This window comes from Pyrgilauda ruficollis, unplaced genomic scaffold (genome assembly GCF_017590135.1).
Source record: "Pyrgilauda ruficollis isolate IOZ18807 unplaced genomic scaffold, ASM1759013v1 scaffold49, whole genome shotgun sequence".
In the NCBI taxonomy this organism is placed as follows: Eukaryota; Metazoa; Chordata; class Aves; order Passeriformes; family Passeridae; genus Pyrgilauda; species Pyrgilauda ruficollis.
Window position 1 is genome coordinate 2,863,714 of NW_024526488.1, and position 18,246 is coordinate 2,881,959.

Sequence of the window (18,246 nt, forward strand, 5' to 3'; positions counted from 1 at the left end):
CAGGCAGGATAAAAACTTCATCATTGCTGAAGTAAATATTTAGCTTTATCACCTTCCTTTGTGCTTTCAGCTCACCTATGCCAGTGTTTCAAAACTTCAAGCTAAGGATTTACAGATTAACAGAAACAAAATACTTGTTCTTTCACTTGGCCTCTCCCATTTAATCTCTGGCTCAAGAAGCGATTTACCCTCCTGTAGTGATGATGATTGGTCTCTGCCTTTACTGCTGCCAGCAAGCCTGGCTATTTGTTTTGTCAAGAGCTTGACAAGGAAAACTGCCAATGCAAGCAGGAAGAAAGGCAAAACAAGACCATCCTCTACACTCAGTATCCAATTTGTTCATACCAAATAGCTCCTTCCTACCCATAAGTAGCACCTTTTCCTATGGAATGTACTTTGCCTGCCTTAGTCCTTGCTGTAAAATGCCCACAAACCCAAAATGACGGTCTAAGAAACACCAAAATCAAACTGCATTCCTGTTCAAAGGGATTCAGGTTCTCTCTTCTTCCCGAACCTCAGCGGAGTAAATTATAAAACTTCAAAAAATTAGGTTGTTAACAAAAAAAGAAAAATAAATCCCTTTTCTATTGCAGACTAAGCTAGAGAGCCTCAATAAATTACTTGAGGTCTTTACTTGAGGCTTATTGCAAGATCCTAGTCTAGAATATTAAAAATGTGGTTTTACTTGAAGTGCTACAAGACAAACATCTATAGTGTTCTTTTTAATTATGGGGTTTGATTGGGCTTGTTTGTTGCTTTTTTCTTTTACACAGATAAAAGCTGGTTTATTTAAAAGTGAAAAATACAAGTATCTTTCACAGTGTATCCAGCTTACTCATATCAAATACTGTTTTATGGACCCCAGAAACCTCACAGATTCAGTGGCGAGCCTCTTACAGAAAGGCTGTATTCTACTGATGAGGTCAACAGAATCTTGCTTTCAAATTTCATGTTAGTGGGAAAAGGACATTCAGTAGCTCCTCTGTTAAATTTGCTTTATTTGCTGATCACTACCAGCATATTCTGTTTGAAGGGGGTCACATAAGCTCTGCCTGTTCATTTACATCATATTTTTTTATACTTCATGTATTTATTTTAAATAATAACCACATTGAAATTGGTGACCAGTAACTTGGTAATGTGCTTGTACTGACACCAGCAAGGACTTTGCTATTCCAGTGTCAATAAAAAACATTCAAATAGCACAAGAGGAACTCAGGATTGCTAAGGAAGGGGTTTTGAAACTAGAAATTAATCTGCTCATTAAATCTAAAGTACACATTGAAAAAATTTAACAAAAGTTATCTTTTGAAATATTTCCTCTTATGTTCCCTAGGAATTTTTGTATGTTAGAAATGCACAGTCCATCCACCTGTGTTATTTCAGTACTTCTACATGCACATACCATAGGCCTTATTTGGGTGGCATAAGGAAAACACAGGAACAGAGCAACAACATTTTGGCTCTTAATTATGGGGGGGATTTGTCTCTACATGAGTAATATCACTATTCTTTATGGTAGGAAGCAATTACTGCTTTCACAAGAGGTGCCCTGAATCACACTGAAGGTTACTGCATCCTAATTTCATGTGTGATGGAAGGTCAGGAAGACCTGGAAATTTCAAACACAGTTAACAGGCATGTTCTACCTGTGGTCTTAGGAGAGTACTGAAAACAGTACAGCCAAAGTTGAACCATTACTTAATGAATCCACAATACACATGTAAAAAGCAGTTACACAACTTAGATTTCTGAAAATATGCAGACTGGGAAGAAAGTTATACAGAACTGATTCCTAGATTCAGGAAGGACAATATCAGAAGGCTGAATTTGCTCTTCTCAGAATCACAGTGCAATTAGGTAGAAAGTAACACTTACCTGCTTGTGCACTTGATAAAGTACTTATATTATAAATGAGCTTTTTACATGAAAAGTCAAAGCCTAGTAAAGGGTGCCCAGTTCAGGAACACTTGCTAAGTACAAAGAGCTGAATCCCCTCAGCTCCACTGCAGCCAAACCCCATATCCAACTGCCCTGTCGGAAAGAGAACATCTTCATCTGCTTCCATCTAATACAGCCCTTCATCTCTCTTGTCGTTTTCCTTTCAAGTCTCAAATCTCCATCAGCGTGGAGGAATGGGAGGACACCAAAGACACCAAAGAGCAGTTCAGCTGCCGCGGGAATCACCGGAACTCAACATCCAGCGACCAGTCCGACCACCCGCTGCTGCGGAGGAAGAGCATGCAGTGGGCACGGCGCCTGAGCAGGAGGGCCCCCAGGCACTCTGCTAAAACTGCTGAGAAGATCAACCAGCAGAGAATGAACCTCTACAGGAGGTCAGAAAGGCAGGAGCTCGCTGAACTCGTGAAGAACAGAATGAAGCACCTGGGTCTTTCTCCAGCAGGATACGGTACCACTATACAGTACTTTAATAGCAACATTAGCATGGTGCAAGGTGAACTTATTTGTAAGAAATGATGGAGCCAAAACCAAAGTATTAAGTTTATGATAGTACTTTTTGTTTTGTTAGTTTACGTTTGGGTTGTTTGGTTTATTTTTTCATTTATCTAGAGTAACTTGGAGTGTTTTTAATGCATTATATTATCACCCCTTCCTATGCTGAGATGGAAGGCTCGTAAGGTAGCATGTCAGTCACATATATATTTAGTAGATGATATGTGTATGCTGAATTTATAAACAGTCATTGAACAGCTGCACCATATTTCCACAAAGCTCTTGAAATAAAGATGAAGACAGGGCTGTTGTGAAGTGCACTCATATGTCAAGGCGGGGAGTTGTTCATATGTGAGGGATATTGCCTTTTCCCCACAATTTTCAAAAATAATGCCAAATTATCATATGAAAGTCATTTTTAGAAAGCATGTTTCACTAGGTCTTTGGATGTAATTTTTATCCATCAAATCATTCTCCAGCAAGGCTGATGTCAGGTTGCTTTTTAGTTTGTAGGATTGTTTGGGGTTTTTTTAAGCTATGGACAAGAGCTCTGTAACACTTTTTAACACGTGCACCACAGCTGCCTAGGTTGCTTTTCTGTGTCCTTGCCTTGTAGCATGTTGGGTGGAAACCCCAGGACCATGGGTTCTAATTTTCTAGAAACACCAGGAATTTCTAGATATGTAAATACAGGCTCTTTGTTCCACACCCCATCTGAATAATTTCTATGCCTTCTTTCTTAGATGTTTCTATTCAACTCTCTGCACAAAGATTCAGGGCTAAATATTTTCGAGGGGTTTCACAGGCCACAATAACATTTGATCAAACAGAAAAAAAATGTTTTGTAAATTTAAGTCATATTTATATTAATAACAAGAAAACTTTGTTGCATTCCTGCTTTTCTTTTCAAATCCTAGTTAAAAGCCAAAAGTAAATACTCACTTCATTACTCAAATTTAGGACTATTAGTTACCATCTACAAAGCAGCAAAGTCTTGATAGTTAAATGCTTTACCTGATTACATTTATCCGTTTCTGAGGTATACATTTTCCTAAAAAGCTACAGAAGATTTAACACAGAAGCACTGCCTCTCCTTCTGCCTCTTCTCTTTAATCTGATAAGATTAAAACCAGTCTCACTGCAGCAGCCCAAGGAGTGTGCCAAGAGAAAATGCTACAAAAGATATTGCAATGGCAGCTACCAAAGTGTAGCTTAAACCTTAAAAATAAAAATTATCAGCTTTCATTCCAACCCATCATTAGGAGAACACTTAAAAATGCAAGAGACATACCAGTTTCCATTTATACAGCCTTCACATTTCAAGCCCTTGGCAAAGGTGATGAAAGGGAAGTGCTTCCTAGATAAATAGAAAAAGGGAAAAAAAAGGTTTATGTTGACCAAATCTGGAAATGGATGAGAATGCCATACACCTGCATTTAACCTTGGTCATCACTTGAACTTGATGCCAGCCAAGCACAGGAGTCCCTGCTCACCAGAAACTTACCTAAGCTGCAGGACAGATTGGTCAATCACACTGAAATTGGGTTACATTCAAATTGCTATGACTGAAAAAAACCAGAAGATTTTTAAAACATTAGAAAACAGGATGTTTTTACAGCTGATAACTCAAAAGATAACCTGATAATGTCAGGTAGTTTCAGTATGAGTACAGTTGAAAAGAAATTGCTAAACTTACTTGAAATCAGTCTGACACCAGACACTTTTTTGCAGCTCTATGCTCTATGAACTTTCATCAAATTAATGTGTCAGTAATGTTTCTCACAATTCATTTGTAAATGTAATTTATTTGATATTTTTTCCCCTGTCCTCTAGATGAAATGAATGATCATCAGAACACCCTTTCCTACATCCTGATCAACCCTTCTCCAGATACAAGATTAGAGCTGAATGATATAGTGTAAGTTAAAGCACACACATAAAAAAATAGTCACAAGACCTGCAAAAAACCTGAAAAATGAGACTTATATTTAGAAACATCTAATTATACTACATATGTGTATACATAAAATACACATATAAATATATAATACATATATTTGTAATGTTATTAGCTTGTCATTCTCCTCTTACTCTGAATTTTAAATTGAAAAAAATCTAACCAAAGCTACCACAGGAACTAAACCAAGCTCCTTCAAAGTCTAAGTCTTGCTCAGGTGTTTTCAACATTACGGCTGTATGCACTTACCCTGGCTTGCAGCACGTTGTTTTAGTAACAGCTGTGATTTCTTTTTGCAGATACTTGATCCGACCTGATCCATTGACTTATGTTCCAAATGCTGGACCCAGCCGAAAGGACAGCTTCTGCAATACAGTGGGACAGGACACCAGGGAGGAGACACAACTTTGATATGTAACTCACCACAAAATTCAGAGACAGTTTTATACACATGTTGTTTCCACTAACCATTTTGCAAACTGAGTGGTATATTTTATTCAGATTTTGGAAACAAAATGACGGTGGGTAAGTGACCAAATGCAGAAATGTGGTGCCTAGAAACTCTGATTTCAGGGATTGTCAGGTCTGTGGCCTGTTCAGTATGGAAGTTGAACTTTGTCAGACTAACAGAATGATGACACCTGTTGCTATTTAACCCACATGAACAAATGTCAGATGCCACCATGTTTTGCTTAGATGCTCCTAAGCATATTTAGGTGGCAGCATGTCAGTGACTGAGCTTCTGACCAATGTCAGATTATCTGATGCCCATAGAGAGATAATGCCTGATTTGTAGTAGCAAATATGTTAATACCTAAAGCTGCCAACAAGGCTTTGTGTGTCAAGAATTCAGTCTTTGAAATAATTTTCAGTCTCAGCCTGTCACCCATTTTTATTAGCACAGATTAGTTTCAGTCCCATTTTAGCCTCCAGGACCTGTGTTTTTGTTCCTTGGGTTTACACAGACCAGGTTGAATGACACAGCCTGGTCACACTGCAGAGGTTGACATTGAGACACATCAGTGACAGAAGAGCCCAGCTGCAGCAAAGTCCCTCTCATCTCACACAGGCAGCTCTCCCAACACTGGCAGAAAACGGGGAAGTTACTGTGTGAAGCTGCATACAGTGGTAGCTCAGGTGAAACACAGCCCTTTGAACCTTGGTGGGTTTTTATATAGAAACCTGAGTAGATTATAACACAGAAGTGGAAGCATCCCTCCAGGGAATGATTCCTACAACAAGCCCTTAACATTTTCATGACTATGCCAGAACTACAGTTTGTCCCGAGCATTTCATGCCTAGTCATCCAGATTACCCAAAAGTGACATGTTTTTACATGAAATTATCTATCTCATTAAAGATTAAAGACATTTATAATCCATTCCACAAAATGAATGTAATTCCTCATAGTGTGAAAAAGCATTATGGATCTAAAACCTCTGCCTTGGCATGATGTACACAAGAAAACATCTGCTTGTATGAGAAGCAACTACAATTGGTCAAGCTTTCTACAGAATTAAGCATGTCTGCCCATGATCTTCCAAGATTATTGTCACAAATGGGGAAGAACATACTTGAGGTTTTAAACACCCTTCTGTTGCAAGTGTCCACATAGAACCAAGTAATTTTGCAGGTAGTCTAATATGGAAAAAAAAATATTACTCTCTGAACTCCCTTGATATCCTATTTGTAAAAAAAAAAAAAAAAAAAAAAAAATAGTCAAAACTGTTTATATTCTCTTCTATATTAATTGCTAGAAGTACATTCTATTTCTGAAACAGAAACCACAACCAAGTTGCCCAGTAAGCAGCTCCTGGATGTGAGTGTGTTTATCAGCATTGTAAGGATATTGAAATCAAGTCACGTTCATATTAGGAATGACAGCAAATGTGCTTTTACTTCCTGCCTTCCTCTTAATGATTCCAAGGTTTAACAATTCAGTGGTTCTGCTTAGAGTCCATTATTGTTCAGTGCTTTTCCACACTTGAGTCATTCACTAGTTTATTCACAGATAAAGTATTTCAAATGGGCACTGTGGGAAGCATAGAAACAATTGAAACAGCTGCACAGACCGAAGTCTACATTTTTTCAGAAAGAAAAAGAAACACTGTATGGTACAAGATCTTGTCCAAGACCTGTCATAGAAGTTACCCAGAAGAGTTTGCATGTGCAGTGTGAATAACTTTTCTATTTTTAATACCTTCAGGGAGAAGACTCTATTCCAGTTGAATATTTTTTTAAAAAATACAAGTTTCTTAAAAATGTTCATTCCAAAATATTAGAAAGATCTGTTGTTGCATACTGAAGGCTTCTCTAATGGAGTCTCAAGGAGGCAGAGAGGCTTCCAGAACCATGGCTATCCTCCAGCAAGCTAGCTGGATACTCTGCTTTTAGCCTGAGTCACAGTTCACAGGAATTCCTGCGTGTAGAGCACACACCACTGATTTAAGGACTCTCTGCCAAAAGGATCCATAGCGAGGGCTTGAGTCCTCACATTTAACAGCCCATGAAACAGCAGAAACAAGCAGTCAGGTGTGTCCATTTGCCCACTTAACTCAGCAGAATTGCTGCTCAGCTAGATTGGAATAGTGGCATCTAATGTGACCTGGTATTTCTCCAAGCTTAATGAATTTCTAATTGCTCATTAGCCCCAGAAGATTTGCTAAAGCAAACACAAAGACAGCTGGAGACACTTGGAATCCCTAAAATGAATGCAAGGCAATCTTTATGAACCAAACACTTAGTTCTCTTCAAAATCTGCTGGAAGGCAAACAAGGTAGTAAAAACTAACAACAGCTTCTGATGAAGCAGAAGTTCTAATAACCCATGAATAATGTACCACAAAGTTCAGCCATTCAGAATAATGCTGTCTTTCATGTTGAAAGCAGAACAGGTTTGCTTCCTCTGGAATATCTTCACAAACAGACTGCATTCTAGTGGGATTTCGATCTTCCAAGACCAGCCTGAGCACCACTACGTTAACCCTGAATGAGACAGTATGCACAGTCCCTCAGTGGCCAGGGAGGTGATTGTTTAATGGTCATCCTACAGGCAATCTTATGTTCACACACTTCCTTCTCATCATGATTGTCAGAAATGTAACACAAGCCTAACTGGACTGGAGACCAGACTGAGGAACAGGAGTCTCAAGGCTCAGTGCTGGAGAAGGGAAGATGAAGTTCTGGAATGACCAGGGTCAAATGACTGTTGAACAGAGGGGTTTGAGCAGGCAACAGTTCACTCAGTAGAGAGAGAAATGTGGAGCTGTGAAAAAAAGATTATTTCTGTCTGTGCTAACTGTATGTATTTTTCCTCCTGGCTCACTTCTATCAACAACCCAAAGATGGCCCTCTTCCCCAGCACTGCCTTAGCACAGCCCAAGCAGTTTGGTACCCAGAGTCACAGACCCAGAGAGGGAAGAGCTAGCTGATAATAATTGCTTCATTCTCAAGGGAATCTCCAGCAAAGCCAGACCTAAATATGAAAATGTGTTACCTAGTCTGCAATAAAAACATCACAAGAACTCTTTCAATGGCATGCAGTGTGTTTCCTTAACTGTTTCACTCCAATTCCACAATACATGTGAATTCACATATAAAGTAAAAAGCATAAAGTCCTTGACTTTTTAAAACATGCAGTGGAATAAATTATTGAAGTTGTGACATTTTGTCTCAGAAATTAAAAGAGCAGTTGTTTCCCAGCATAGAAATTTTCTCTCTCACAAACAACTTTATGCCACAACTACACTTGAACAACTTGCAAGTACACAAGTGCGTATCACTGAATATTACACTGCTTTATTTACCCATGCACCAAAAAAAGCTAAAGAACAAATAAATGTTAGGCTTTGGCAGTGGAGGAAAACTGAAACGACATCAAATGCAGCAGAGGTAACACACAATTCTCTAGCTTCTAGAGAGTTAAGGCTGAAAGCAATCATTCTGTAATTTTGGAACACTGACATGAGATTTTGCAGCATTGAATTCTGCTTGATATCCAACAGAAACCAGCCACTAAAATCTGGAAATGAATTAATAACATGAAGCAGCTCTATGCAGGTACATCAATTTGTACATCAAGGTTATAAAAATACTTCTTCAAGGCAGTGCTATATAAAAAACTAAGTGCTATATAAAAAACTAACTAGTTATAAAACTATGCAGTATGCATAAAATATGGTTGCATATTCTTGATATTCTATTAGAAGCAACCCTACCCACCTTGAAACAGATGTACAATGAATAAATGTCTAAAGAGCAGCACTTCAAAATTTCAGCCACTGTTCCGTGTGCTTGGTACAGAATATGCAATGCAGTGATACAGGAAAAGAGTTAATAATTCATATTAACTTATGAGAGATGACCCAGATTTTGTTTCTTTTCATTTTCTAAAGTTAATTGAAAATATTAATGATAATATTGTTATATACTTAATTATTACCTCCACTGCCCATGCAAGGATGTCAGTAATGATAATTCAACACAAATATAAACTCCTAAAAAGCTTAAAAAGGCAAATATTTCCATTTCATTAAGTTAAAAAAAAAAAATCAAAATTCCTGTGAACTAAATTTTCTACAAAATCTAAAATTTAAACTGTTTTGCTGTTATGATTTGGAACTGGCCCATTCCAACCAGCAGAGAGGCTGGGAGGCAAAGTATGGAAATGAAAGAGTAAGTACTACTTCATGTGCACGAGGTATCTCAGACAAACTGGGGCATCCTGAATGGGAATGCAGAAGCACAGGGCTCTAGTACCTTTAAAGCATACAGGTACAACATTAATGATTTGACTAATCACTAATACCCACAACACCAATTACTGATCATAGGAAAACTTCTCTAGATCACTTCTCCTATTTCTTGTATCCTTTCATTTTGCTGGCAAGTCTATATAGCTTTTAATAGTTTGGGGTTTGGTATTTATTCCTGCCAGGAGTTATAAACTCTCACTGCTTCCATAACTGTACATTGGTGTGGCAGACTCCACAGACTCCAAACAAAAGCGAGGAATTGGTGTCTTTATAGCCTTTTATTTGTACAGCTGGCAAGGCTCTGTTAATGAATGTTAATGATTATGCTGCTTGTGCTCTCAGCTTCAGGCTGTGATGAAGCCTCTATTACCTTATCTTACACAATCATGGGATCATTAGAGTTGGAAAATGCCTCCAAGATCATTTAGTCCAGCCTTTCACCAAGTACCTCCATGCCAACTAAACCACTGCACTGAATGCCACATGCCACATCCTGTCATTCCTTGGGATACCTCCAGTAATGGTGACCCCATGACTTTCCCTGGGCAGCCTGTTCAAATGCTTGACAGCTCTTTCCATGAAGAAATTATTTCTGATGGCCAACCTAAACCTTCCTGGTGCAGCTTGAGGCCATTTCCTCTCATCCTGTCTCTGGTTGCCTGGCAGAAGAAACCAAGCACCTTTCTATAACCTCCTTTCAGGCAGTTGTAGAACATGATACAGTCTCGCCTGAGCCTCCTTTCCTCCAGGCTCCTCATCACACATGTGCTCCAGGCCCTTCACCAGCTGGGTTGTCCTTCTCTGTCCTCACTGGAGCATCTCAAAGTCTTCCTTGGACTGTGGGGCTCAGATCTGGACATAGGATTTGAGGTGTGGCCTCCCCAGTGCTGGGTACAGAGGGACAATCCCTTCCCTGGTCCTGCTGGCCACGCTATCCCTGATAAAAGCCAGGATGCCCTTGGCCTTCTTGGCCACCTTGGCACAGCTGGCTCTTGGTCAGCTGCTCTCAGCCAGCACCCCAAAGTCCTTTTCTGCTGGGCCCCATCTTCAGTAATTACTGAATAACCAGGAGAACTTTATTGCCATCCAGGTAATAGGAGAACATGTGAGGGTTGAGTTTGTTTGGTTTTGCTCACCTTCAGGGGTTGTTACTACACAACCATGGATGACATGATGCTCCTCACCCAGTAAAGGGAACAGATTTGAGAGCTGAGCTCATTGCATTGTTTAAAGTTGTCAGCTACACAAGTGATGCCTTAAGTTTCAGTTTTCATGTTTTTCAGATTCTGTGCTGCCTAGGGGTGTAGCTCTGAGCTTCATATTATGTGTCAGTAAGTTCTCTTCACAAGGTAGGTAGACAAAACAATCCCTTTACAGCCTGAAACCAAGGACAACCATTACAATTTTCAGGCCCAAAAGGTATAAACAATGGAGAACTGAAGAGAGGAACAAGGAGGAAGGAACTTTATAACCTGAAGCTGTAATTAGACAATTAACCCCAATATGCTAATGAACCAAAACTTATAAAAGTGAGAGACCTTGTGACCAGTCATCCATTTTTGTGACCATTTTGGGTCCATCTTGGGTGTAGCCCTGGGCAGGCTCTTGTGCTGCCCAAGGTGTATTCGCTGAGTGCTTTTAATAAATTCCTACTTTATTCCTTTAGCTCTGTCTAGTCTCTGTTCCAGGTTCAGCCTCTCTAGGCATCACAAGATGTCATGGCTTCTGTCAAGTAATCAACATATTATGTCCAAAAAGATTAATTTTTTAAACACAACTTCCTGTAAAACTTTTAAAATTTTAGAAAATATTGGGAGACCTCAGGGCCAGTAAAGCCCTGAGGGAGTGCTGTCTTTGCTAGCTGTATCTTTCCCGAGATAAATGCAAAAAGGTCTTCAAAGTCCAGATTAATAGGTACCCATTTCAGATAGAAAAATTGTCCTGTGTAGATATTAGATGAGTAATAATATTCCTTAATCAAAAGTTTAAGATCAATATCCCGTTAGGGAGAAATGCATTGTGTTCAGTGGCTGCACCCAGGTTCCCACTGCCTGTCAGTCCTGGGTGGAATGGAGCTGCAAACAGAACACAGAAAGATTGCACTGCAGGATTCAGGGGTTTCTTCATGAAACACCATAATGTACATTTATAAATGACATTGGGGATGCATATAATGTATACTCACTTTCTCATTGAAGTGTTTGGTGTTCATGTGATTGACATTTTGATTCCCACGTGCATCAGATAGGAATTTGGACTGCAACTTTTATCTTCTGAGGTTAGTAAGCATCATCTTATTTTTTACTTAACTATGAGAATATTTTGTACACAACCGAATGCCCTAAAATGTAATTTATTATATCACTAACAGGCTAGTCCATCAGCATTTAATTTTCCTCTTTTTATTACATCTCCATGATAACAAATACGTGTTATCTTGTGTGTGAGGTTTTCTTTGTATATACGACCACAGAGAGTAGTAGCCACTGTGGGCGCTGAGATCTGGGAAATGCTAATGTTAGATTTTCTGAAGAAGCAGTTTCTGCCCACATTTCTGGCACTAATTCCTCAGCACAGGATATTTTGTATGCTTTCTTCTTCAGTCATACTGGAATGCCACATGAGTACATTTAATGGTACATAGACAAATTACATCCAAGCAGTATAAAATTAACACATGAACTTATTAGTTTTTAATGAAAGAACAGGTTTTATTGCATCGTCTTTGCTTTTTCTTCAGTAGGGTTGATATGGTCTCTTGCTGGCTTTAAAAATTAATTGATGCTTCATCCAAAACTAAATAAGGTAAATCAGTATTCACTCAAGAGAGAAAGGCTTCTTTATGGTGGAAAAATCCTTTGAATTCAACTTAATACAAAACCTAGGCACCTGATTCAGGATGTCCATGGACCTCGAAAGTTATCATTACACAGATGTTCTGTTCCTGCTAAGAAAACATCTGCTGCTTTGCCCATTGCCTAAGAAAGTTCCTAGGCTGCTCCAGGATGGACCTTTGTCTTCTAACACGTGTCTTTGTTCTCTTGCAGTGCTTCCCAATAGAGTATGTGCTCATGTGGCTCAATGTGATGAGATGTAATTAATTTATTGTACGCACAAGGAGAAAATGGGACCTTGTGTATGTTAAACACTGCATAAGGAGGTGGTACTATTTCTACACCCTTTGCATTAAGACAAAACCCTACGTAAACATCTTCCAAATGTATAAATTTAATAATTTTAGAAGCATCTACAATTTTTGCAGCCAGGTCTCCAGAAAAGACATAGCCAGTTCCTGAACAGAAAGGGTGGTATCTGTTATCTGGGAATTCTTCTTCTGATATGTACCACTTACTGGCTTTATTCCGAATAGGGCTGTGCCCTGTCATTAAATGGCCAGTGAAATAATTCTGTGTGGGAGGCGGGAGAGGCCTGAGGAGCTTTTCAATCAGGTGCATCGTGTTGACAAAAACATCACTGTCTGTCTTCATAGCAAACCTCGCTCCACTGCAGTAGGAGGCCACCCAGCTCATGCCCATCAGAGTTTTAAGAGTTAAGTTGTTGTAAGTGTCCAGGAAGCCCTGCTGGATAATGTCGTGATACTGCTGGCTTTCCCTCAGCAGAACGTCCCCACTGGCCCCCTCGGTCTCGCTGCCAAGCATGAACAGCCGAACAATGTCAGCGCCTGGAACCGCGGCTTCGCTCCCCCAGCTCTTCCGGATGGCGCTTCTGCGCTGGACTTCTGCTGCTGTTGTTGATATCAGCAACACCAAGAAAGGTGTTCTGTCTTTACACTTCTCTGCTTCATTAATAATGAATGCAGATGACTGTGTCGGAGTGGGTGTGGCTTTATTTCCAGATTGCTCATTTTCAGGTGGTAGTTCTCTGTTTTCTTTCCCTGAGATTTGTTTGAAATTTGTAAATATTTTTCCAAGTAAACTCTTTTCACTTTCCATGTGAAGATCATCACGTTTAGGTACAGAAGCAAGGTGATGAGAAGTATAAAAATAGGAAATCAGATATATTGCTGTAAAAGAGATGAAAACCAGCAAAAGACTTCTCTTGGTGCATTCCATGGGAGAGAAGAATCCACTACAGTAGCTCATGTTGGCAGCTGTGACAGGATGCACAAGAAGTGCAGGTATTTTGCCAGAAGAGCAGCTAATTTGTAATTGTTTTCCTCTGTGACACAAAAACAAAACCCACCTTCAGGCTTCTGATTCTTCAGGACTCCTTTCAGTTTGTTATTATTAAAAGAATCCTATTGTTTCATTTTAAAATAAATTGCAAAAATTTTATCAAAGACAAAAAAAAATTAAAATTTCTTTAATAAATTTTCAGGCTTTTCTTCCTAAGAAAAATACAGTATGATAGAAACAGTAAAAAAGAAATGAAACTAAATAAATACACTGTTAAAAGCAGTAATTTCATCAGAGAGAACAGAAATTATTCAGATCTATATTTAAATATTGAAATAGATATGAAATATAAAGACATTTTGACTTCCTGTAGGCTTTACAAAAAGTTATCACATAATTGAATCATCCAAAGTTAATGAAATATTATGATTGATTATGAATTCATAGCATTAGAGGCTATTATGATAAATCAAAAATTTAATGCATGGCTAAAAGTGATTGTCTAGGCTCTATAAAACATTAATGCAGACAGACTCTGAGATGAAGTGCCCCCTGCCAGCCACTATCTCTGTAAAGAATGCCTGAAACAACCGTCCTAATCTAGATCCACATATTTCAAATGGCTTCAGCTGAAGGATCTCATCCTCCCAGACTGCAGACAGGTAAAGTATAAATACTGGATCTGTGCACATACTGTAGCTTTGGGTAGTTCTTTGTGATTTCCATAATAGCCAGTTTCAAATTTTGGCTTCCTTCAATGAAACAATACAAAAGTTTATCTAAGCCTTGGAGATGCTCCACAGTTTTTATGGAGGAGAAGACAATCACATGTATCCCTCACACCATGAACTGCTAACACCCAAGAATGCCACCTGGAGAGAAGGGCAAGTTAATTCTGTTCAAGTGCTTTTCTGGTCTCTACATGTATTTGAAAGGGAGAAGCAAAAGTATAGTAAATCAGGATTTTTTTTCAGATTTTTTGTGCCAGGACACTGTTTAGCAGATGCAATGTTTAGCTCACAATCAAACAGCAAAATTAAACACTTCTTACCATCATCTTTGAAACTGTAGATTCATCCCAGTCATACAAGCATGTGGGGTTTTTTGGTAGATTCTTTAGTAGTTTCTTGCTGCTTCACAAAGAAATGACAGATTTAGGAGGACTGAAATAATCAGGAATCCTACCTCTGTTCCCATAGAGAATCTGAGGACAAGCTCACAGGTTCTTGACTTTCTGTTGTAAGTCTTTTCCAGAGGAATTGTGTATTAACACAACGGAAAATGCAGCAGGACATTCATCTTTCTATTTGATAAGTTTAAAAATACTTTGTCACTTGTAGCAATGAACAGACAGCCTATAAAAAGAGATTGGATTTAATAATTTTAGAATATGCAACAGAAATGCAAAGTAAAAATTTATGCTCAACTGTAATTTAATTTGAGTAAAATTGATACTGTATAATTGAAATGTAAATAATGTGTGGTGGATAACCTGTGGCCAGCATCCAAACACTCACCCACATGCTCACCCCATTTCTCCTCAGGGGGACAAGAGGAGAAAATAGGATGAAAGAGTTCATGGGTCAAGGTAAAAGACAGGAAGATCACTCACTGCATACCATCTAGGACAGAACAAAGCTGGCCATGATGAATTTAAATGTATTGCTATTTAAAATACATTTGGGTAGTGAGAAACAGAAACACAAAACCCAGTAGCTCCTCCCCATCTTTTCCTGGGCTCAGCTCAACTTCTTTTCCTGCCCCTCCAGCAGCAGAAGGGGGTTGGGGTTTAAGGTCCCTCCCTATTCCTCCTCCTGTTCAAAGAAATCTGCTCCAGTGAGAGCTCTCCAAGGAATGTCCAGCTGCTGGAGGTTGAGAGAAGAAGGACATAAGGATATTCTGTGATAAACTGGTCAGCAGTCTAATGCAGCTCACATGTACCACACACCTGTAAAACATTAAGAAGACAGCAAGTAATAGCTTAGCTCTAACCATCTTCCTTCTTAGGTTTTTAGCTCTTCAGAAACTGTGTATTTTGGCATGATAACATATTAAACACCCAGGATCCAAAAAACAAAGTAATGTAAGAAAGAACATGGTCACTATGACATCAGAAATCAAGAGGCATTTCTGTACCAATTAACTGCTTTACTGTTATTTGAAATACAAGAATTTCAGCACATGAAAATAAAAGAGCAGAAGGTCATTTTCAGTGTTCTAAGTGTACTTCTGTACTGCACGTTTCTTGATGAATCTAAAAATATTTTGTCAAAGTGTTTGACTTCTGTTTGTTTTGACAGTGCAATTCCATTAGATGAAATTCTAAGTCCACTGTGGAAAGAACAGAAACTTCAGAGAAGACTTTTCTCATAGGCAGCAAGAATATTTATTGTTTCAATTTGATTTATTACAAGATTAGTAGAATATCCATGCTGCTAAAGAGAAAGATTACCTATGTCTTCAAAAATAGTTATAGTTTGTCTTGATTATAACTTCTTAAAAATGCCAAGAAGCTCTCAAAATACAATACTTCTATTAAATTTTTTCACAGAAAAAAGAACAATACATTAGAAATAAATACTTACCCACAATAATTACCCATACCATTAAACCAAAACAACTGTAATTATGAAAACTATTTTTCTAAAACCAATTTTGTAGCAAAATGCTGTGTATATTAGGTTGCCTTGGGATACACTGGTTATTTAAATGCATACACATTCAACTACATTCAGATTTTAACATTACTTCATATGTGCTAAACTCCTCTCACATAATTAGGTGTTATTAAAATAATAAAAAGGAAGAAGATGACTGAAAAGGAGCAGAGAAAAGCAGGAAAGGCATTAGAAAAAGTAAAATTAATATGGTACTGTTTCTTAACACTCCTGTTTATATTATCTTTTCCTTATTTATTAGAAAAAGACAGATTTGGGATCTCATGAGTGAAAATTTACCTCACAATGTTCTAATTCTGCCCTACCCCATCACAGATTTTGGAAGGATATAAAACTAAGAAAGCCAACCCCTCACATCGTAGCAATGCTTTGATATTTTCCCAAATTCTCAAAGCAATGAGTTTTGAAGTGCAGGCCATTGAAGGTGCTCCCACAAATGGCAAATGTCTAAGTAATCTTCTGAGGAAATGCTAGGTGTGTTTGAAGGCTGCCAGAAAGCACGAGATATGGCTGATTTAACCCCAAACCGCCAGCTGGCAAACACATCACAACATCTCCTCTACTTAGCCTTGGCTTAGTTAAACCAGCTTTTAGGCAGATTGGGGAAATGTCCATGGAAGGCTAAGCTGGGAGTGGGGAGGAGCAGGAGATGCACCCACCTGGGCTGGAGGCAGCGTGTCCTGGAGAGGAGCTCCGGCAGGGCTCTGCCGTGTCCTGCCGCCCTTTGGCTCAGCACACACTCACCGGTCCTTGGGAAGAGCAGGCTGTGCAAAGTCCCAGCCCCACCTCCTGCAGGCTGTCTAGGGGCTCCCAGGGCCAGCCCTGGATCTGTGAGATGAACCTGTAACTGTTCCACCTCTCATTTTTGAACCTCTGTTGAATTTCAATCCCACGTGCTGCAGTATTTGGAGGATTAAGTTGGGCATCGCGGTGACACTTGCTCTCAGTGGTTGTAAAGAGAAGAAGAGATGTTGCAGTTTCTGTCTGTACTAGTTTGTTAATGGGTTATGGGTGAAAAAAAGCTGTCTTGAAACCACCCAAGGAGCAGAGAGCTGCTTGTGCTCCCTCTTACCTGCACCCTTTGGCTTCCCAGAGAACCCAGGCAGCCCTTTTCTGGTTTACACATAGGAGCTCATCTAAACGTGTGCTGCTGAGGTGTGACGTGGGTTGGTGCTGGAGACAAGAGAGTGAGGAAATAAAATTATCTTGATGTGTACTGTTGGAAAGATCTACATTCAGTTTTTCAAAACTTAAAATAAGATTTTTATGAGTAAAAGACATGGTCTGTGATCCTTAAAACCACTGCCTGTTACAATGATTACAGCAATTTGCACAGCAAAGGGCTTAATTAACTGTGAAGAGAATCAAGCACTTTGCATAAAGCACCAAAGAAGTACATTAATAACAATTGCACATATTTAAGGAGCATATGGAATTAATTTAAGAAATGTATAAAGTATTTATCTGCTAGTGTAGTGTAAAATCTTTGTATATGTCCTTTTCTGATTCAAATTACATCTAGACTGAGGTAATCTCTTCCAAATGCTAATTTTAAAGAGGAATAGCACCTTTTCTTCCCCACTGGAATATTAATAATTAAAAAAAACCCCAAATATGTGAAAAATTGAAGAAGAATTTTACATTCTTTTTTTCTTTACATAAGGTGCATGTTGGATTTAAAAATAATCTCCAAAGAGAAGTGAACAGCAACACTGATCCTAGAATTTGCTTGTCTCTAGTTATCTGCTATATAATTTTTTTTCTTAAAGTACATACAGAAATATGGCTGCCATATAATTAATCACATATAAACAGCAAAATTCCCTCTCTGCTTTTATGGGAGTGAAGTGCAATAAAGCTTGTCATGGGACAAAAGGGGAGCACACTGCAAGAAGCCAAGAATTTCTTGTTAGTCTAACAAAAATGTCCTGTCAGAAAACAGCTATTAGTTTAATTTGTTATCAGCAAAGGGGGGAATGAAGAAGGAAAAGTAGTTCTACCTGCAGTCCCTGGTATCTCCCTCTCTTCTCTCATGCCACATTCACCTTCTTTAATGCCCCTCAGGTGGGGTCCTATGGGTCAGTGGCACTAGCTTTTCTCAAGGAGATGGACAAGGAGAGGAGTTTGTGGCAAGCTGCCAGTGCCCCACAGTCTCTACCAGAAAGAACATCCTGATACTGATGGCAGTGCCTTTGCTATCCAAGAACCCAGGAGTGCTAATTTCCACGTGGTTTGCAAGACAACACTTTCCCCTTTCTTGGTTCTCAG

The 18,246-nt window shown here is 38.9% G+C and overlaps 2 protein-coding genes across 2 annotated transcripts in view; one reads left to right on the forward strand and one right to left on the reverse strand.

Moving 5' to 3' along the window:
* Positions 1-7,934, forward strand: part of KCNT2 (potassium sodium-activated channel subfamily T member 2) — a 116,053-nt gene extending 108,119 nt beyond the window's left edge. Inside the window, exons 28-30 of the mRNA XM_041479624.1 lie at positions 2,110-2,410; positions 4,288-4,372; positions 4,711-7,934. Of these exons, the coding sequence (XP_041335558.1) occupies positions 2,110-2,410; positions 4,288-4,372; positions 4,711-4,822 (498 nt within the window). The 3' untranslated portion in view covers positions 4,823-7,934. The remainder of the gene's footprint in view (positions 1-2,109; positions 2,411-4,287; positions 4,373-4,710) is intronic.
* Positions 7,935-12,184: 4,250 nt separating this feature from the next.
* On the reverse strand, positions 12,185-13,168 carry LOC121360085 (beta-1,3-galactosyltransferase 2-like). The gene has a single exon (XM_041479579.1). It carries the CDS (start codon positions 13,115-13,117, stop codon positions 12,185-12,187), a length of 933 nt encoding a protein of 310 aa, XP_041335513.1. The 5' UTR covers positions 13,118-13,168.
* Positions 13,169-18,246: the final 5,078 nt, after the last annotated feature.

What these genes read in the sequence shown, in the direction of transcription:
- LOC121360085 (XM_041479579.1), bottom strand. Translation starts at nt 13,117, where the DNA reads ATGGAAAGTGAAAAGAGTTTACTTGGAAAAATATTTACAAATTTCAAA.